Here is a 14922-nt window from a genome sequence, read left to right as displayed (position 1 = left end):
AGGAGATTTATTAGAAGGTAAGGATTTAATGGCCTCCAACAATTCAGGGACTGAGAAGTGTTCACTCAGGCGCTCGCTGTCTTCCCCTGACAGGCATGGGAGGTTGAGAGGGGAGAGAAAGGAGTCTATCTCTGATAGATCATCGCTTGATTGGGAAGTGTAGAGGTCTTCATAGTATTTCTTAAAAGTATTATTAATTTCAGTAGGGTCAAAAGATCTCTTTAGTGAGAGTTTCTATGGCATTAATTGTCCTCTTACTTTCCTCTGCTTTCAGTTGCCATGCCAATACTTTGTGAGCTTTCTCTCCAAGCTCATAATAACGCTGTTTTGATTTAGTGATGGCCCTCTCAGCTTGATATGTGTTCAGAATATTATATTTACGTTTTTTTATTTACCAAAAGCCTGTATAGATCTTTAGTCGGGCCTCTTTGGTAGGTTCTCTAGCTCAGAGATTTCAGATTCAAGAGCACTCAGTTCCGCACCGTGTTTTTTCTTCAGCCCTTTGGTATAGGAAACAATCTGTCCCCTCAGGTAGGCCTTCAATGTGTCCGAAAGAATGAAGCTGTCAGGAGCAGAGGGTTCGTTTGTTAAAGTAAAAATATTGATCTGCTCTTTGATGAATGCACAAAATTCAGGTTGCTTTAGAAGTGTAGAATTTAGTCTACATCTATATGCTCCATTTACCTTGGTAGGAATGGAGATTGATAATACCAGAGGAGAATGGTCACTAAGCAATCTGGGGAGATACTCTATGAAACAGTTGTGTCGAAAGTAAAAAGTTATCTATGCGTGTGTGTCTTGTGTGGGTGTGAATAAAAAGAGTAGTCCCTATCCTGTGGGTGCAACTGTCTCTAGATGTCTAGTAAATTGAGATCTTTCATGAATGACATGGTGAGCTTGCCGGCTTTGGTAAGAAGTGAGGGTTTATCAGAAGACCCATCAAGAACTGTATCTAAGCAAAAATTAAAATCTCCTCCAACCAGTAGCTATCCTGATGGTGCTTGAGCAACCTGAAGGAAGACATTCTGAATAAACATATGGTCATCGAAGTTAGGAGCATAAATATTCTAGGGTCCAAGACTCCGAAAACATATGCCCCTGCACAAAAACAAACCTGCCAGAGGGATCAGAGATGGTGTTGTTGATGCAGAAGGGGATGTGTCTACTTATCAAAATTGCAGTTCCTCTTGCTTTAGAGTTAAAAGAGGATGCAAAAACTTGTCCTACCCATTCCCTCTTCAATTTCTTGTGTTCACTGGTTGTAAGATGTGTTTCTTGTAAAAACACAATGTCAGCCTTTAATTTCTTAAGGTATGTATAGACTCTTTTCCTTTTAAATCGGGCTGTTAAGACCTTTTACGTTGAATGTGACATATTTTAGTGGATTAAGCATAGGTTGGGTTTCAAATATGTAACTGAATAGAAATGTTTCAACTTTGGTTTGAGCACAAAAGTGGCCTGTGTGTCTCTTTAGGAAGGAAACAAACATAGAAGGGAGAAAAAAATAATAAAAATCCCACCCACCCCGATTGTCAGACTAGAACAACAGTCCCAACAATCAAACATGAATACACTTGTAGAGATACGTTGCTGCTCGCTTTCCATCTTGCTCTTACTAGCTAAACCTTGGCGTAAACTAAAACCTGCGAGCACTCTAAATTGAAAACAAACGTTGTGAATAGATATTTATGGCTGAAAATTTACTGCCCACGGTAAGGGCTGCTTGAGTCTCTTTACGAAAGATTAACATAAATGAGGGGGAAAGCAGTGGGCCTAAACCCACTTATTGCTTCGCCCAGTAGATATGGACTAAACCAAAATATACTCTCCTGTAAATGTAATAGAACTCAACCCGGGAAGATACGGTTAGTTGAAAATGTACAAATCAATTAAAGTGACCAGGAGATACCAGCAGTTCAATCTGGATAAGAGAAAACAAACTAACTGCATTTCATCTCCCAGAGAGACCGTCCTGGCTCAGACTCAGACGTTGCTCAGTTCTTTGAGAAAAGTGTGCACTTCTCCCGGTGTGTTGAAGAGATGGCTTCGGCCTTTGTACTGAACTTTCATCCGCACAGGGTGGATGAGGTAGCCGGTGATGTTCTTCTCCTTCAGTGCTTTGGCGGCAGGTCTGAACTGCTTGCGGCGTCTGGCGAGGTCCGCGCTCATATCCGGGAAAAGGCTGACCCTCTTCCCATCGATGGCGATGTCCCCTTTGGCTGTTGCGAGTTGCAGTATCTTCTCTCTGTCTTGGAAATGGAGGAACCTGATCAGGACGGCTCGTGGGGGCTCATCTGGCCGGGGTTTCGGCGCTGATGTTCTGTGGGCGCGTTCGATTTCCAGCGGCTTGGTGAAGTTGGTTATGCCTAGGACCTCCGGGATCCATTGAGTGAAGAAACGGACAGGGTCACGGCCCTCTTTCAATCCCACCACACGGATATTACTACGTCTACTCTGGTTCTCCATCTGATCTACTTTGTTTTTGAGGTAGGCATTGTCCTTTTGCAGTTGTGTCGAGACCTGGTCATGTCTAGCGATGGTATCTTCAACTGTGCTAATGCGCAGCTCTGCCTCCGTCGTTCTCAAAAGGAGATCATTCATGGAGGATTTCAGGTCGTCAATGGAAGAATGGAGTTCAGCCGATTTCTTATCGATTTTCAGAGAAAGACCTCTGTTACCATCCTGAATTTCCCAGAGGAGAGTAGCCAGCATGTCGGCAGGCTCGCAAGAGGCTGCTGAGAGCAACAGTCTGGAACTGTCGAGTTATGAGGGCTAATGCTAATCTTGCTAGATGTAGAGTTATCGTTACCTTGGGAATCAACGACGTTTTGGTCGTCCTTCTTGCCTCTCGGTCGGAGGTCCATGGCTCTTTGGGAAGGTAAGTACTTGACAATTTATCAGCCGATGTTAGAATGTTGTTTCAACGTTGTTATTTAGGTAAAAATAGAATAACTTTGAAGAGCTCGGTTTTTCAACGTCTGCTCAGCTCCGCGGCATCACGTGTCCCCCCTAGGACTGCATTCTGATGAAGTTCAAAGGTAAGGAAACATTTATCATGTATTTTCTGGTTTCAGTTGACTCCAACAAGGTGGCTAATTTGGCTTCTCTTCTGAGCGCCGTCTCAGATTATTGCATGTGTTGCTTTTTCCATAAACTTTTTTAAAAATCTGACACAGCGGTTGCATTAAGGAGAGGTATATCTATAATTCCATGTGTATAACTTGTATTATCATCTACATTTATGATGAGTATTTCTGTTGAAACGATGTGGCTATGCAAAATCAGTTGATGTTTTTGGAACTAGTGAATCTAATACGCCAATGTAAATTCAGATTTCTTTATATAAATATGAACTTTATCAAACAAAACATGCATGTATTGTATAACATGAAGTCCTATGAGTGTCATCTGATGAAGATAAAATGAATCACTAACCTTGAATTATCTTTATTTCTGCAAAAACTATATTTCGCTGGAAAATGGCTGTGCTTATTGTGGTTTGGTGGAGACCTAACAATCGTTGGTAGTGCTTTCGCTGAAAAGCCTATTTGAAAATCGGACACTTTGGTGGGATTAACAACAAGATTACCTTTAAAATTATATAAAACACATGTATGTTTTAGGAATTGTAATTATGAGATTTCTGTGGTTTGAATTTGGCGACCTCTAATTTCACTGGTAGTTGTCATATCGATCCCGGTATTGGGATTGCAGCCATAATTAAAAGAAAAGATAAGGGGGAAATTAACTTAAGATGTTTTATGAGCTCTACACCTAAAATAGTGAGACACCCAAACCAGACTATTTGAATGGGTTTTACAGCAGATCACAAAAACAACAAAAAAGTTGTACTGTTTCCAAGTCACTTCCATTGCTAAAGGTCCCTATTTATGTGGATGTGTGTCCCTCTATGTTCAGGGGAGATGGTGTGTTTTTGACCTGTTCGGGAACTGTGTGAAGGCGAAAACTACAGAGTCAGCTCATTTTGCACAAATCCTTGAAGCAAGCATGCTTAACCCTCCAGCCATTCACTTCCTGACGGAATATGGAGTGATATTCTGCTGGCAGATAAAATGAGATCCTGCTGGCAACGGTATTGAAGGAAAGGGTGCGCCTCTATAAGACATGAAAGATTAGGCTTGATCTTGTGGGACAGAGGAATTACAAACCCTCTATCACCCCCAGGACATGGGTAGTATTAACAGTTACACACCCCTCCAGACAATGGCGCAGCTTCAGATGGAAAGCAATCGGATTTTCCTGTGACGCGCTACACACTGATGCTCCCAAATAAAATGACACTCTTGCATCACCTACGACTCCATCTCAAGTCATTGTCTACCTATTCTTTACCAAATTCATTAAGTTATATTGATTTTGTATACAATTGTATCGTTACCTGTATTTGAGGTCATGGACGTACGTACTACCAAGCAGGCTCTGGATGGTTCTCTTGGTCTCGTCCAGCAGGCTCTTGACAGCCGAGTCTCCCACGGCCAGCGTGACGATGCGCCTCGCAGGCAGCGACCGGAGCAGCTGTGTGAGCCGCTGGCTGTCATTGCGTGACTCGTGTGTGTCGTAGCGCTCGCTGAACAGCACACTGGCCGTGTCCTGGTCCACCACACGCAGGTTGATGCCACGGCTAAAGTTGCGCTGGAAGGCATAGCCCCCCATGGCTAGACCTGAGGAGGAGACGCTGCGGGTCAGGAAGGTCCACGACAGCCTTTCTGTCCCGTGAATTTCCAGGGTTGCACCACCACGCACCCCGATGAACTTCCGGCCCAATTCCGGTACTTCCGCAACTGCCTTTTCATCTGAACGGCCCAGCAGGGCGATTGTGGCCTTGGAGCGGTAGCGGCATTTGGGGGCACCGATGTGCAGCGAACCCCCGTCTTCAATCAGCACATGGCGCGTTCTGAGAGTGATGTTTTTGGAGCCCTCAGCATTGTCTGCAAAGACCACTCGGCCTGCGAGGAGACAAATATAAATGACAAAACATGAAGACAATCCATTCAGCAGAGGCTGTGTTCTTTATTCCTCAACTTCATCTCGGAACCCAGTATTGCATGCTGTGACTATTTACACTGGATTCGGAAAGTATTCAGACCCCTTACATTTTTCCACATTTGTTACGTTACAACCAAAATAGATTAAGTTACATTTTAAAAATCGGGTCTCCCTGGTGGCGCAGTGGTCTAAGGCACTGCATCACAGTGTTAGAGGCGTCACTACCGACCCGGGTTCAATCCCGGGCTGTATCACATCCGGCCATTTACGCGAGTCCCATAGGGCGGCGCACCAAGCCACGAGGTCGAAGGAATTGTCCGTAGAGCTCCGAGACAGGATTGAGTTGAGGCACAGATCTGGGGAAGGGTAGCAAAAACGTCTGCAGCATTGAAGGTCCCCAAGAACACAGTGGCCTTCATCATTCTTAAATGGAACAAGTTTGTTACCAACAACACTCTTCCTAGAGCTGGTCGCCCAGCCAAACTGAACAATCGGGGGAGAAGGGCCTTGGTCATGGAGGTGACCAATAACCCAATGGTCACTCTGACAGAGCTCCATAAATGTGGAGATGGGAGAACCTTCCAGAAGGACAACCATCTCTGCAGCACTCCACCAATCAGGACATTATGGTAGAGTGGCCAGACGGAAGTCCCTCAGTAAAAGGCACATGACAGCCCCTAGGGGTTTGCCAAAAGGAACCTGAAATGAGAAACAAGATTCTCTGGTCTGATGAAACCAAGATTCAACTCTTTGGCCTGAATGCCAAGCTTCACATCTGGAGGAAACCTGGCACCATCCCTACAGTGAAGCAAGGTGGTGGCAGTATCATTCGGTGGGGATGTTTTTCAGCAGCAGAGACTGCAAGACTAGTCAGGATTGAGGGAAAGATGAATGGAGCAACGGATAGAGAGATCCTTGATGAAAACCTGCTCCAGAGCACTCAGGACCTCAGACTGGGGCAAAGGTTCACCTTCCAAATGGACAACAACCCTAAGCACAAAGCAAAAACAACGCAGGAGTGGCTTCGGTCTCAATGTCCTCGAATGGCCCAGCCAGTGCCCGGACTTGAACACGATCGAACATCTCTGGAGAGACCTGAAAATAGCTGTGCAGCGACGCTCCCCATCCCACCTGACAGAGCTTGAGAGGATTTGCAAAGAATTTTAGAATAAAGCTGTAACGTTTCAAAATATGGATAAAGTGAAGGGTTCTGAATATGTTGCAAATGCGCTGTACTTCTGAGCTAGCCAGAAACAGCATTCAGACCAGAGAGAGGACCTAGCCTACCTCCTGATTGGATGGTTAGGGAGTATAAGGTGGCAGAAGAGTCCAATCGAAACAGATCTCCCCTCTGAACGACCACAGCCTTCTCTGGGTTGTGACCAGGGTTCCAGCTGCTCAGGGAGGTGCTGTGGTCTGGACAGTTCCCTGTACACACAGACATGACCAATCAAAGACAACATCACTGACACAGCACTTAGATATAGCTCTAAGACAGAGCAAAACAGGATACGATCGGTCATTGACTATAGTTCAGTCTCATTCCTGTGGAACAATGGGCCTAAGTAACTTAGCCAGGTCAGTATTATCAGCTCATCACATCCTCATACTCACAAACACACTTACCATCCAACACGTCTCCACTGGTGAGGCTGTGGATGAGGATGATCGAGAAAAAGAAGGTCCCCATTGAGACACCGAAGCATATTAAAGTATTCCTCTTCCTCTGACCACGCTCTAGGCGGTGGCCATTCTCTGATAGGCTAAAGGTAGCCCGGCGCTCAGGAGGTGGGCCAATGGGCTTCAGGGGGGGAAGGGGTGGGGCCTTAGTTGGAGGCGGGGAGTGGACAGGTACGACCCTGCCGGGGACGAATCCTGGCGACCGGTGGTTAACGTTGGGCGGGGCCACAAAGACCGGGAAGTAACTGGGGCCATCACTTATCTGCATGGTATCTGTCTGCTACCTACCGACAGAGAGAGAGAACAAAAGAGAGAGAGGGAAGAGGAGGGCAGGGAGAGAGAGGGAAGAGTGAAAGTGGAAAAATAAGGGGATCTTAAACTCAGGGAAACAGGCAATGATCCAGCAGGCCTTTACTGTTTTCCCCAGGTGGGGAGTTTAGTTGAAATGTATAATTAATCCGTCCATCCATGATGTGACCGTGGCTGCCCTTGTCCAGAGTTATGAAGGAGATGTTCAATGTATTGCTATATTCTGAAGCCAAGTTAAAAAGAGAACCCAGATGGCACCAATTAGAGTGCTAGAGGAAAATGTCCCCCCTCACACACAAACAAAGCCAGCTGGAACAGTAGTAATGGTCTGACTAGCCAATGATTTAATAATTAGGCCTAAATCTATGTCCACAACAGTCCCATCAGCCATGGACATCGAACTGTGTTCTTTCAATGGGAGAAACATACTTACTATACATATGTACTTCATACACATTTAATACATTTCTCATATCAGAAATTCAAGATATGAAAGGAGTAAGTAACTGGCTGGGTTAATCATACACATCTGCAACAAGATAGAGTGAAATGGTAGAGTAGCAGGAAGGATGTCGTGCTGGTTTTTGGTCACATATCTATTTTAAACAGTACTTTACACTGACAGATGACAGAAACATGTTGCATCCATACATTAAGTAACTGAACTTTTAAACAACATGGAGTGTGTAGTTTGGATCAAGCGCCCTCTTTTTACTATGCAATAATGATAACGTTCTTCTGTTGAAAATTCACGCAGTCGCTCGGTCTGTATAGGCTACAGACAGACCGTTTGCTAAATACTGAAAGGAAATCTTCTATCATCTTCACCCGGGGCTGATTGCGGTACCATCGGAACAATGTGAGGTCTCCTACCTTGCACGGGATTAATCTGTGCGCTCACTCACGCTCTCTTCCGAAATGCAAGCGTTGCCCCCGACGCGTGGACTAACGGAACTAATAATGAGAAAAATCAATAGTTTGCGTTCTGTGTACTTTTTATACTTTTACATGGTGTTTTCTTTCGGGGCTGTAGACCGCCAGCCCCATTCACAGGCGCGGTTTGGAGAGAGGAAGTGAGGAGGAAGGAGCGCACGAGCACATGGGAGGAGCTTGAGTTGACTAACACTGCCGCCACCTGCTGACGCACGAACGGAAGACAGGGCACAAGCCAGGCAGTCTGAATCTCCTTCTCGTTCTTCTTGTGGATTTCCGGCGCTGAAGCCAATGCACAGCCATCTTGGCACTCTATTGTAAAAAAAAATAAAAAAATAATAATAATAATAAAAATAAAAAGATTTTGGAAGCTATATAAATGCATAACTAATGTCTACATTAGTTTTTGACACGCTGATTATATTGGACACATTTTCATTCCTCCCAAACAAGGTAAATAAATGCCTTTTATGTGCTCTCCATGGCCGATGTGAGCAAAACTTCAAACAGGTTAAGAATAACGAGGCCTCCTGGCCAGACGAAATACCAGGGTGCGTCCTCAAAGCAGGCACAGAGCAGCTGGCAGGTGTCTTCACATACATTTTCGATCTCTCCTTGTCCCAGTCTGTAATCCCAACATGTTTCATACTGACCACCATTGTCCCTGTTCCCAAGAACTCTAAGGTAACCTGCGTAAATGAATATCACTGTGTAGCACTCATCTGTAATTATGAAGCGCTTTGAAAGGCTGGTCATGACACACATCAACACCACACAGGAGGCTGCTGAGGGGAGAATGGCTCATAATGTCTGGAACGGCGCAAATGGAATGGTTTCAAACACCTGGAGACCATGTGTTTGATGCATTTTAAACCATTCCACTAATTCCGCTTCAGTCATTACCACAAGCCCGTTCTCCCCAATAAAAGGTGCCACCAACATCCTGTGCAACACCCATCATTCCAAATACCATGTACTCAAGCTAATTCGCATACCGCCCCAACAGATCCAGAGAAGACAATCTGAATTGCACTTCACATTGCCCTTTCCCAACTGGACAAGAGGGGAAATAACTACAGTGTGTTCGAATGCTGTTCATAGGCTGAGCTGTAGTCTTCAACACCGTAGTCTCTTCCAAGCTCATCACCAAGCTAGGGACCCTGCGACTGAACCCCTCCCTCTGAAACTGATCCTGGACTTCCTGACAGATTGGGCCCAGGTGGTGAGGGTAGGCAATAAAAATCTCTACCGCATTGACCCTCAACATGGGGTCCACTCAGGGGTGTGTGTTTAGTCCTGTACTCCTACAACTGCATGGCCGCGCATGACTCCAACACCATCATCAAGTTTGCTGACGACAAGACGGTGGTAGGCTAGATCACGACAGCAATGAGTCAGCTTACAGGGAGGTCAGAGACAGCAGTGCGGTGCCAGGACAACAAACACTCAACATCAGTAAGACCAAGGAGCTGATCAAATCAAACCTCACTAATGCTCTTGTGGCTGAATGGAAACAAGTCCCCGCAGCAATGTTCCAACATCTACTGGAAACCCATGCCAGAAGAATGGAGGCTGTTATAGCAGCAAAGGGGGGGGGGGGGGCAACTCCATATTAACGCCAATGATTTTGGAATGAGATGTTTGACGAGCAGGTGTCCACATACTTTTGGTGTTCTTAAAAATATTTAGATATCAGATCATCATAGATTTGGCCCCTGGAGGTCGTGGCACCCATCTGATGAAATAAAGGTTGAATAAAATAAATAAATAAACAAACATATACAGGAAGGAGCTTGGCATCACCTTGATGCAAAAGTAAACAGCACATGGCTGACAGGAACGACTCCTGGGTCAATTCCCTTATATGCGGACCCAAACAAGGGATGGGGTGTTCTGATGGTATTAGGTAGTGGCCTAGAGAGGGATAGAACTATTAACAGTTGCATTTTCTTTTACTGAAGTAACCCCTTTTTCATTTACAAGGGAATGTGTGCATTACCACTAGAGGTTGGTGTGGTCTGTTGTATTGACCCTTATGGCAACACTTACCAGAAGACATTATCCCTGCAAGCTTGAGGTTAAGGCTTATGCCGTCTCTCAATGTATCAACATTTCAACTGACTCAAAATGGCTGGTATTTAGTCAGGATCTTTGTGATATTATTAGAAAACATAATAAGGGATTCATAATCATGACAAGTCTTGTAACGCATTATAACTGCATCATAATGCATTGCATTTGCATGTACACTATTGCTGGTATGTTACCGCACACTTACTCTACAATAGGCTTTCATTGAGGTACCCCTGTCAGTGTGCCATGCACCATCAGCTATCACAGGCAATGTGCCATGCACCACCAGCTATCACAGTCAGTGTGCCATGCACCATCAGCCATCACAATCAGTGTGCCATTCACCATCAGCCATCACAATCAGTGTGCCATGCACCATCAGCCATCTCAATCAGTGTGCCATGCACCATCAGCCATCTCAATCAGTGTGCCATGCACCATCAGCTATCACAATCAGTGTGCCATGCACCATCAGCTATCACAATCAGTGTGCCATGCACCATCAGCTATCACAATCAGTGTGCCATGCACCATCAGCTATCACAATCAGTGTGCCATGCACCATCAGCTATCACAATCAGTGTGCTATGCAAAAAATAAAAAATAAACAGTACTATTCCCTCTAAGCACACTACCAAATACCATCAGAACATCCCATCCCTTGTTTTGGGTCAGCATGACCCAGAAGTTGTTCCTGTCAATTGTGTGCTGTTTAGTCTTGCATCAAGGTTAATGCCAAACTTATCCTTCCTGGATATGTTAATTTATTTATTTTATTCAACTTTCATTTTGTAAGATGGTTGCCAACGCCACCCAGTGTCAACACAACATACCTGGGGGTGTGACACCAATCTTACAAAATAAAGGTTGAATAAAATAAAACAAATGAACATATCCAGAATGGAACATTTGTGTTAACCTTGATACAAGAGAAAGATACAATAATAATATATAATATATCCTATTTAGCAGACACTTCTATCCAAAGCAACTTACAATCATGTGTGCATAAATTTTACATGTGGATGGTCCCGAGAAACAAACCCACAACCCTGGCGTTGTAATGTAATCAATTTAATCATATGCGGACCCAAACAAGGGATGTTCTGATAGTATTTGGTAATGTGCCTGGAAAGGGATAGTAGTTTTAACACAACATAAAACAGTCAGTGTGCTATGCACCATCAGCTTTTGAAGTAATTAAAGCATTAATGTAGAAAGGTAATTGATTGTGGTTTCAGCATGGTTGTGCTACGGTCATAGGTACAGTATAGCCTACCTATATACTAGGCTACTTGTCCAATTAAATGAGATGGGGATGATAATGTGTTCCTTCGGGAATATAAATCCATCACGGCCTAAAAAAGGTGAGGAATTTATACTGCAATGATTATGAAAATAAAATAAAACAGGAAAAAGATTCCTATGTCTAATTACACTGAACAAAAATATAAATGCAACAAGTGATGGGCCAATGTTTCATGAGCTGAAATAAAAGATCCAAGAAATGTTCCATACGCACAAAGCACTTACTTCTCTCAAATTTTGGGCACAAATGTATTTACATCTCTTTTAGTGAGCATGTATCCTTTGCCAAGATAATCCACCCCCCCTGACAGGTGAGGCATATCAAGAAGCTGATTAAACAGCATGATCCTTACACAGGTGCACCTTGTGCTGGGGACAATAAAAGGTCACTTTAAAACGTGCAGTTTTGTCACACACCCACAAATGTATCAAGTTTTGAGGGAGTGTTCAATTGGCATGCCGACTGCAGGAATGTCCACCAAAGCGGTTTCCAAATCATTTCATGTTAATTTCTCTGCCATAAGCAATTGTCATTTTAGAGAACTTGATAGTACGGTTTGCTTATGTCAACGTTGTGGACAGAGTACCCTATTGGGGCAGTGGGGTTATGGTATGGGCAGGCATAAGCTACGGACAACAAACACAATTGCTTTTTATCCATGGCAGTTTGAACGCACAGAGATACTGTGACGAGATCCTGAGCCATTCACCCGGCGCCATCACCTCATGTTTCAGCATGACAATGCACAGCCCATGTCGCAAGGATCTGTACAAAATTCCTGGAAACTGTAAACGTCCCAGTTCTTCCATGGCCTGAATACCCACCAGACATGTCACCCATTGAGCATGTTTGAGATGCTCTGGATCAATGTATACGGCAGGGTGTTCCAGTTCGCGCCAATATCCAGGGATGTTGCACAGCCATTGAAGTGCAACAACATTCCACAGGACACAATCAACAGCCTGATCAACTATGTGAAAGAGGTGTCGCGCTGCATGAGGCAAATGGTCACATCAGATACTGACAGGTTCTGATTCACGCTCCTTCTCTTTTCTTAAAAGGTATCTGTGACCAACAGATGCATACAGTTTTACCAGTCATGTGAAAGCCATAGATTAGGGTCTAATGAATGTATTTCAATTGACTGATTTCCATAGGTGAACTGCACAGTAACTCTTGCATTTATCAACATTTTTTAATAAAACATATTTTTGAACTGCTCAATAATGGCAAATGGCTGCATTGTTTTCCTGTTAGTTTGTGAATAAGCTTTTTATCATATCCCCGATTTGCACCCTGGGTCTCGACCCCGCCCTGTGCAACTGGTACTGGACTTCCTGACGGGCCACCCCCAGGTGGTGAGGGTAGGTCACATCTCCACCCCGCTGATCCTCGACACTGGGGCCCCACAAGGGTTCGTTCTGAGGCCTCTCCTGTACTCCCTGTTCACCCACGATTGCGTGGCCATGCACGCCTCCAACCCAATCATCAAGTTTGCGGACGACACTACAGTAGGCTCGATTACCAACAACAACGAGACGGCCTACAGGGAGGAGGTGAGGGCCCTCGGAATGCGGTGTCAGGAAAATAACCTCACACTCAACGTCAACAAAACAAAGAAGATGATTGTGGACTTCAGGAAAGAGCAGAGGGAGCAGCCCCCTATCCACATCAACTAGACAGTAGTGGAGAGGGTAGTAAGTTAAGTTCCTCGGCGTACACATCACGGACAAACTGATTTGGTCCACCCACACAGACAGCGTTGTGAAGAAGGCGCAGCAGCAGCTGTATCACCGCCTGGTACGGCAACTGCTCCGCCCACAACCATAAGGCTCTCCAGAGGGTAGTGAGGTCTCCAGGACACCTACATCACCCGATGTCAAAGGAAGGCCAAAAAATTCAAAGGACAACAACCACCCGAGCCACTGCCTGTTCACCCTGCTATCATCCAGAAGGCGAGGTCAGTACAAGTGCATCAAAGCAGGGACCAAGACTGAAAAACAGCTTCTATCTCAAGGCCATCAGACTGTTAAACAGCCATCACTAACATTGAGTGGCTGCTGCCAAAATACTGACTCAACTCCAGCCACTTTAATAATGTAAATTGATGTAAAAAAAATTTTATCACTAGCCACTTTAAACAATGCCACTTAATATGTTTACATACCCTACATTACTCATCTCATATGTATATACTGTACTCGATACCATCTACTGCATCTTGCCTATGCCGTTCTGTACCATCACTCATTCATACATCTTTATGTACATATTCTTTATCCCTTTACACTGTGTGTGTGTGTGTGTGTGTATATAAGGAAGTAGTTGTGGAATTGTTAGGTTAGATTACTCATTGGTTTTACTGCATTGTCAGAACTAGAAGCACAAACATTGCGCTACACTCGCATTAACATCTGCTAACCATGTGTATGTGACTCTCACGCCTTGGTCTTAGTATTTTGTGTTTTCTTTAATTATTTGTTCAGGCCAGGGTGTGACATGGGGTTATTGTATTGTCTTATTGGGGTTTTTGTAGGCATTGGGATTGTGGTTGATTAGGGGTGTGTCTAGTATAGGCTTGGCTGCCTGAGGCTGTTCTCAATCAGAGTCAGGTGACTCTTGTTGTCTCTGATGGGGAACCGTATTTAGGTAGCCTGGGTTTCACTGTGTATTTCGTGGGTGATTGTTCCTGTCTCTGTGTAGTTTCACCAGATAGGCTGTAATTAAGTTTCACGTTCCGTTTGTTGTTTTTGTATTTTGTATAGTTATTTCATGTGTCACTTTTTTCATTAAAGTCATGAGTAACCACCACGCTGCATTTCGGTCCAACTCTCTTTCTACAAACGAAGAACGCCGTTACAGTGACAAATAAAATTTGATTACATACTTGCCAGCTTGCAATAAAATATTGCAACCACTAGAAGATGTGCATATGCATGGTCTAAAGTTTGTAGGGAGGTGAGCGCACTCGCACCAAGTATTTTTTTTAAATCAATGCCAACTTTTGCCTGAAACCCAAAAACGTGCATGCGCTGATTATATTTTGTACTTACACCTCTATTAGAGGGGCACCTGGAGCAAAAAGGAACGTGAAAGACTGATCATAACGCAAAATATTCTATGATCGGGTGAGACAAAAACCCAACTCTTTGGCCTGAATGCAAAGCGCTATATCTGGAGTAAACCTGGCACAGCTCATTCCCCGTCTAACACCATCCCTACCATGACACATGGTGGTTCAAACAGGACAATGACCCCAAGCAGCCAAAGCAATGCTGGAACGGCTTCAGAACAAACATGTGAAAGTTCTTGATCAGCCCAGCCAAAGCCCAGACTTGAAACCCATTGAAAATCTGTGGAAAGTCTTTTTGAAAAAAACTCTTTTTGAAAGAGTTTGAAAAAAAATCTGCAGGAAAGAAAGAGGGAAAATCCCCAAATCCAGATGTGTAAATCTGATACAGACATCCAAGAAGACTCAAAGCCGTAATCGCAGGCAAAGGTGCTACTACAAAATATTGACTCATGGGTGTCAGTACTGAACTAAATAAGATCAGCATTTCAATCAATTGGCAAAAATGTCTAAAAACACATTGTTTTCACTTTGTCAATAT

At 44.2% G+C, this 14922-nt stretch overlaps 1 protein-coding gene across 1 annotated transcript in view; it reads right to left on the bottom strand.

Moving 5' to 3' along the window:
• LOC124036091 (cell surface hyaluronidase-like) overlaps nucleotides 1–8074 on the bottom strand; it is a 79174-nt gene extending 71100 nt beyond the window's left edge. The window contains exons 1-4 of the mRNA XM_046350234.1: nucleotides 7870–8074; nucleotides 6634–6971; nucleotides 6295–6435; nucleotides 4400–4967 (exon numbers count right to left, since the gene is read on the bottom strand). Coding sequence (XP_046206190.1) covers nucleotides 4400–4967; nucleotides 6295–6435; nucleotides 6634–6955 — 1031 coding nt within the window. The 5' untranslated portion in view covers nucleotides 6956–6971; nucleotides 7870–8074. The remainder of the gene's footprint in view (nucleotides 1–4399; nucleotides 4968–6294; nucleotides 6436–6633; nucleotides 6972–7869) is intronic.
• Nucleotides 8075–14922: the final 6848 nt, after the last annotated feature.

The sequence above is a fragment of the Oncorhynchus gorbuscha genome, linkage group LG05 (genome assembly GCF_021184085.1).
Source record: "Oncorhynchus gorbuscha isolate QuinsamMale2020 ecotype Even-year linkage group LG05, OgorEven_v1.0, whole genome shotgun sequence".
In the NCBI taxonomy this organism is placed as follows: domain Eukaryota; kingdom Metazoa; phylum Chordata; class Actinopteri; order Salmoniformes; family Salmonidae; genus Oncorhynchus; species Oncorhynchus gorbuscha.
The sequence above is the reverse complement of the archived record's forward strand: the minus strand, read 5'-3'. Positions and strand labels throughout refer to the sequence as shown.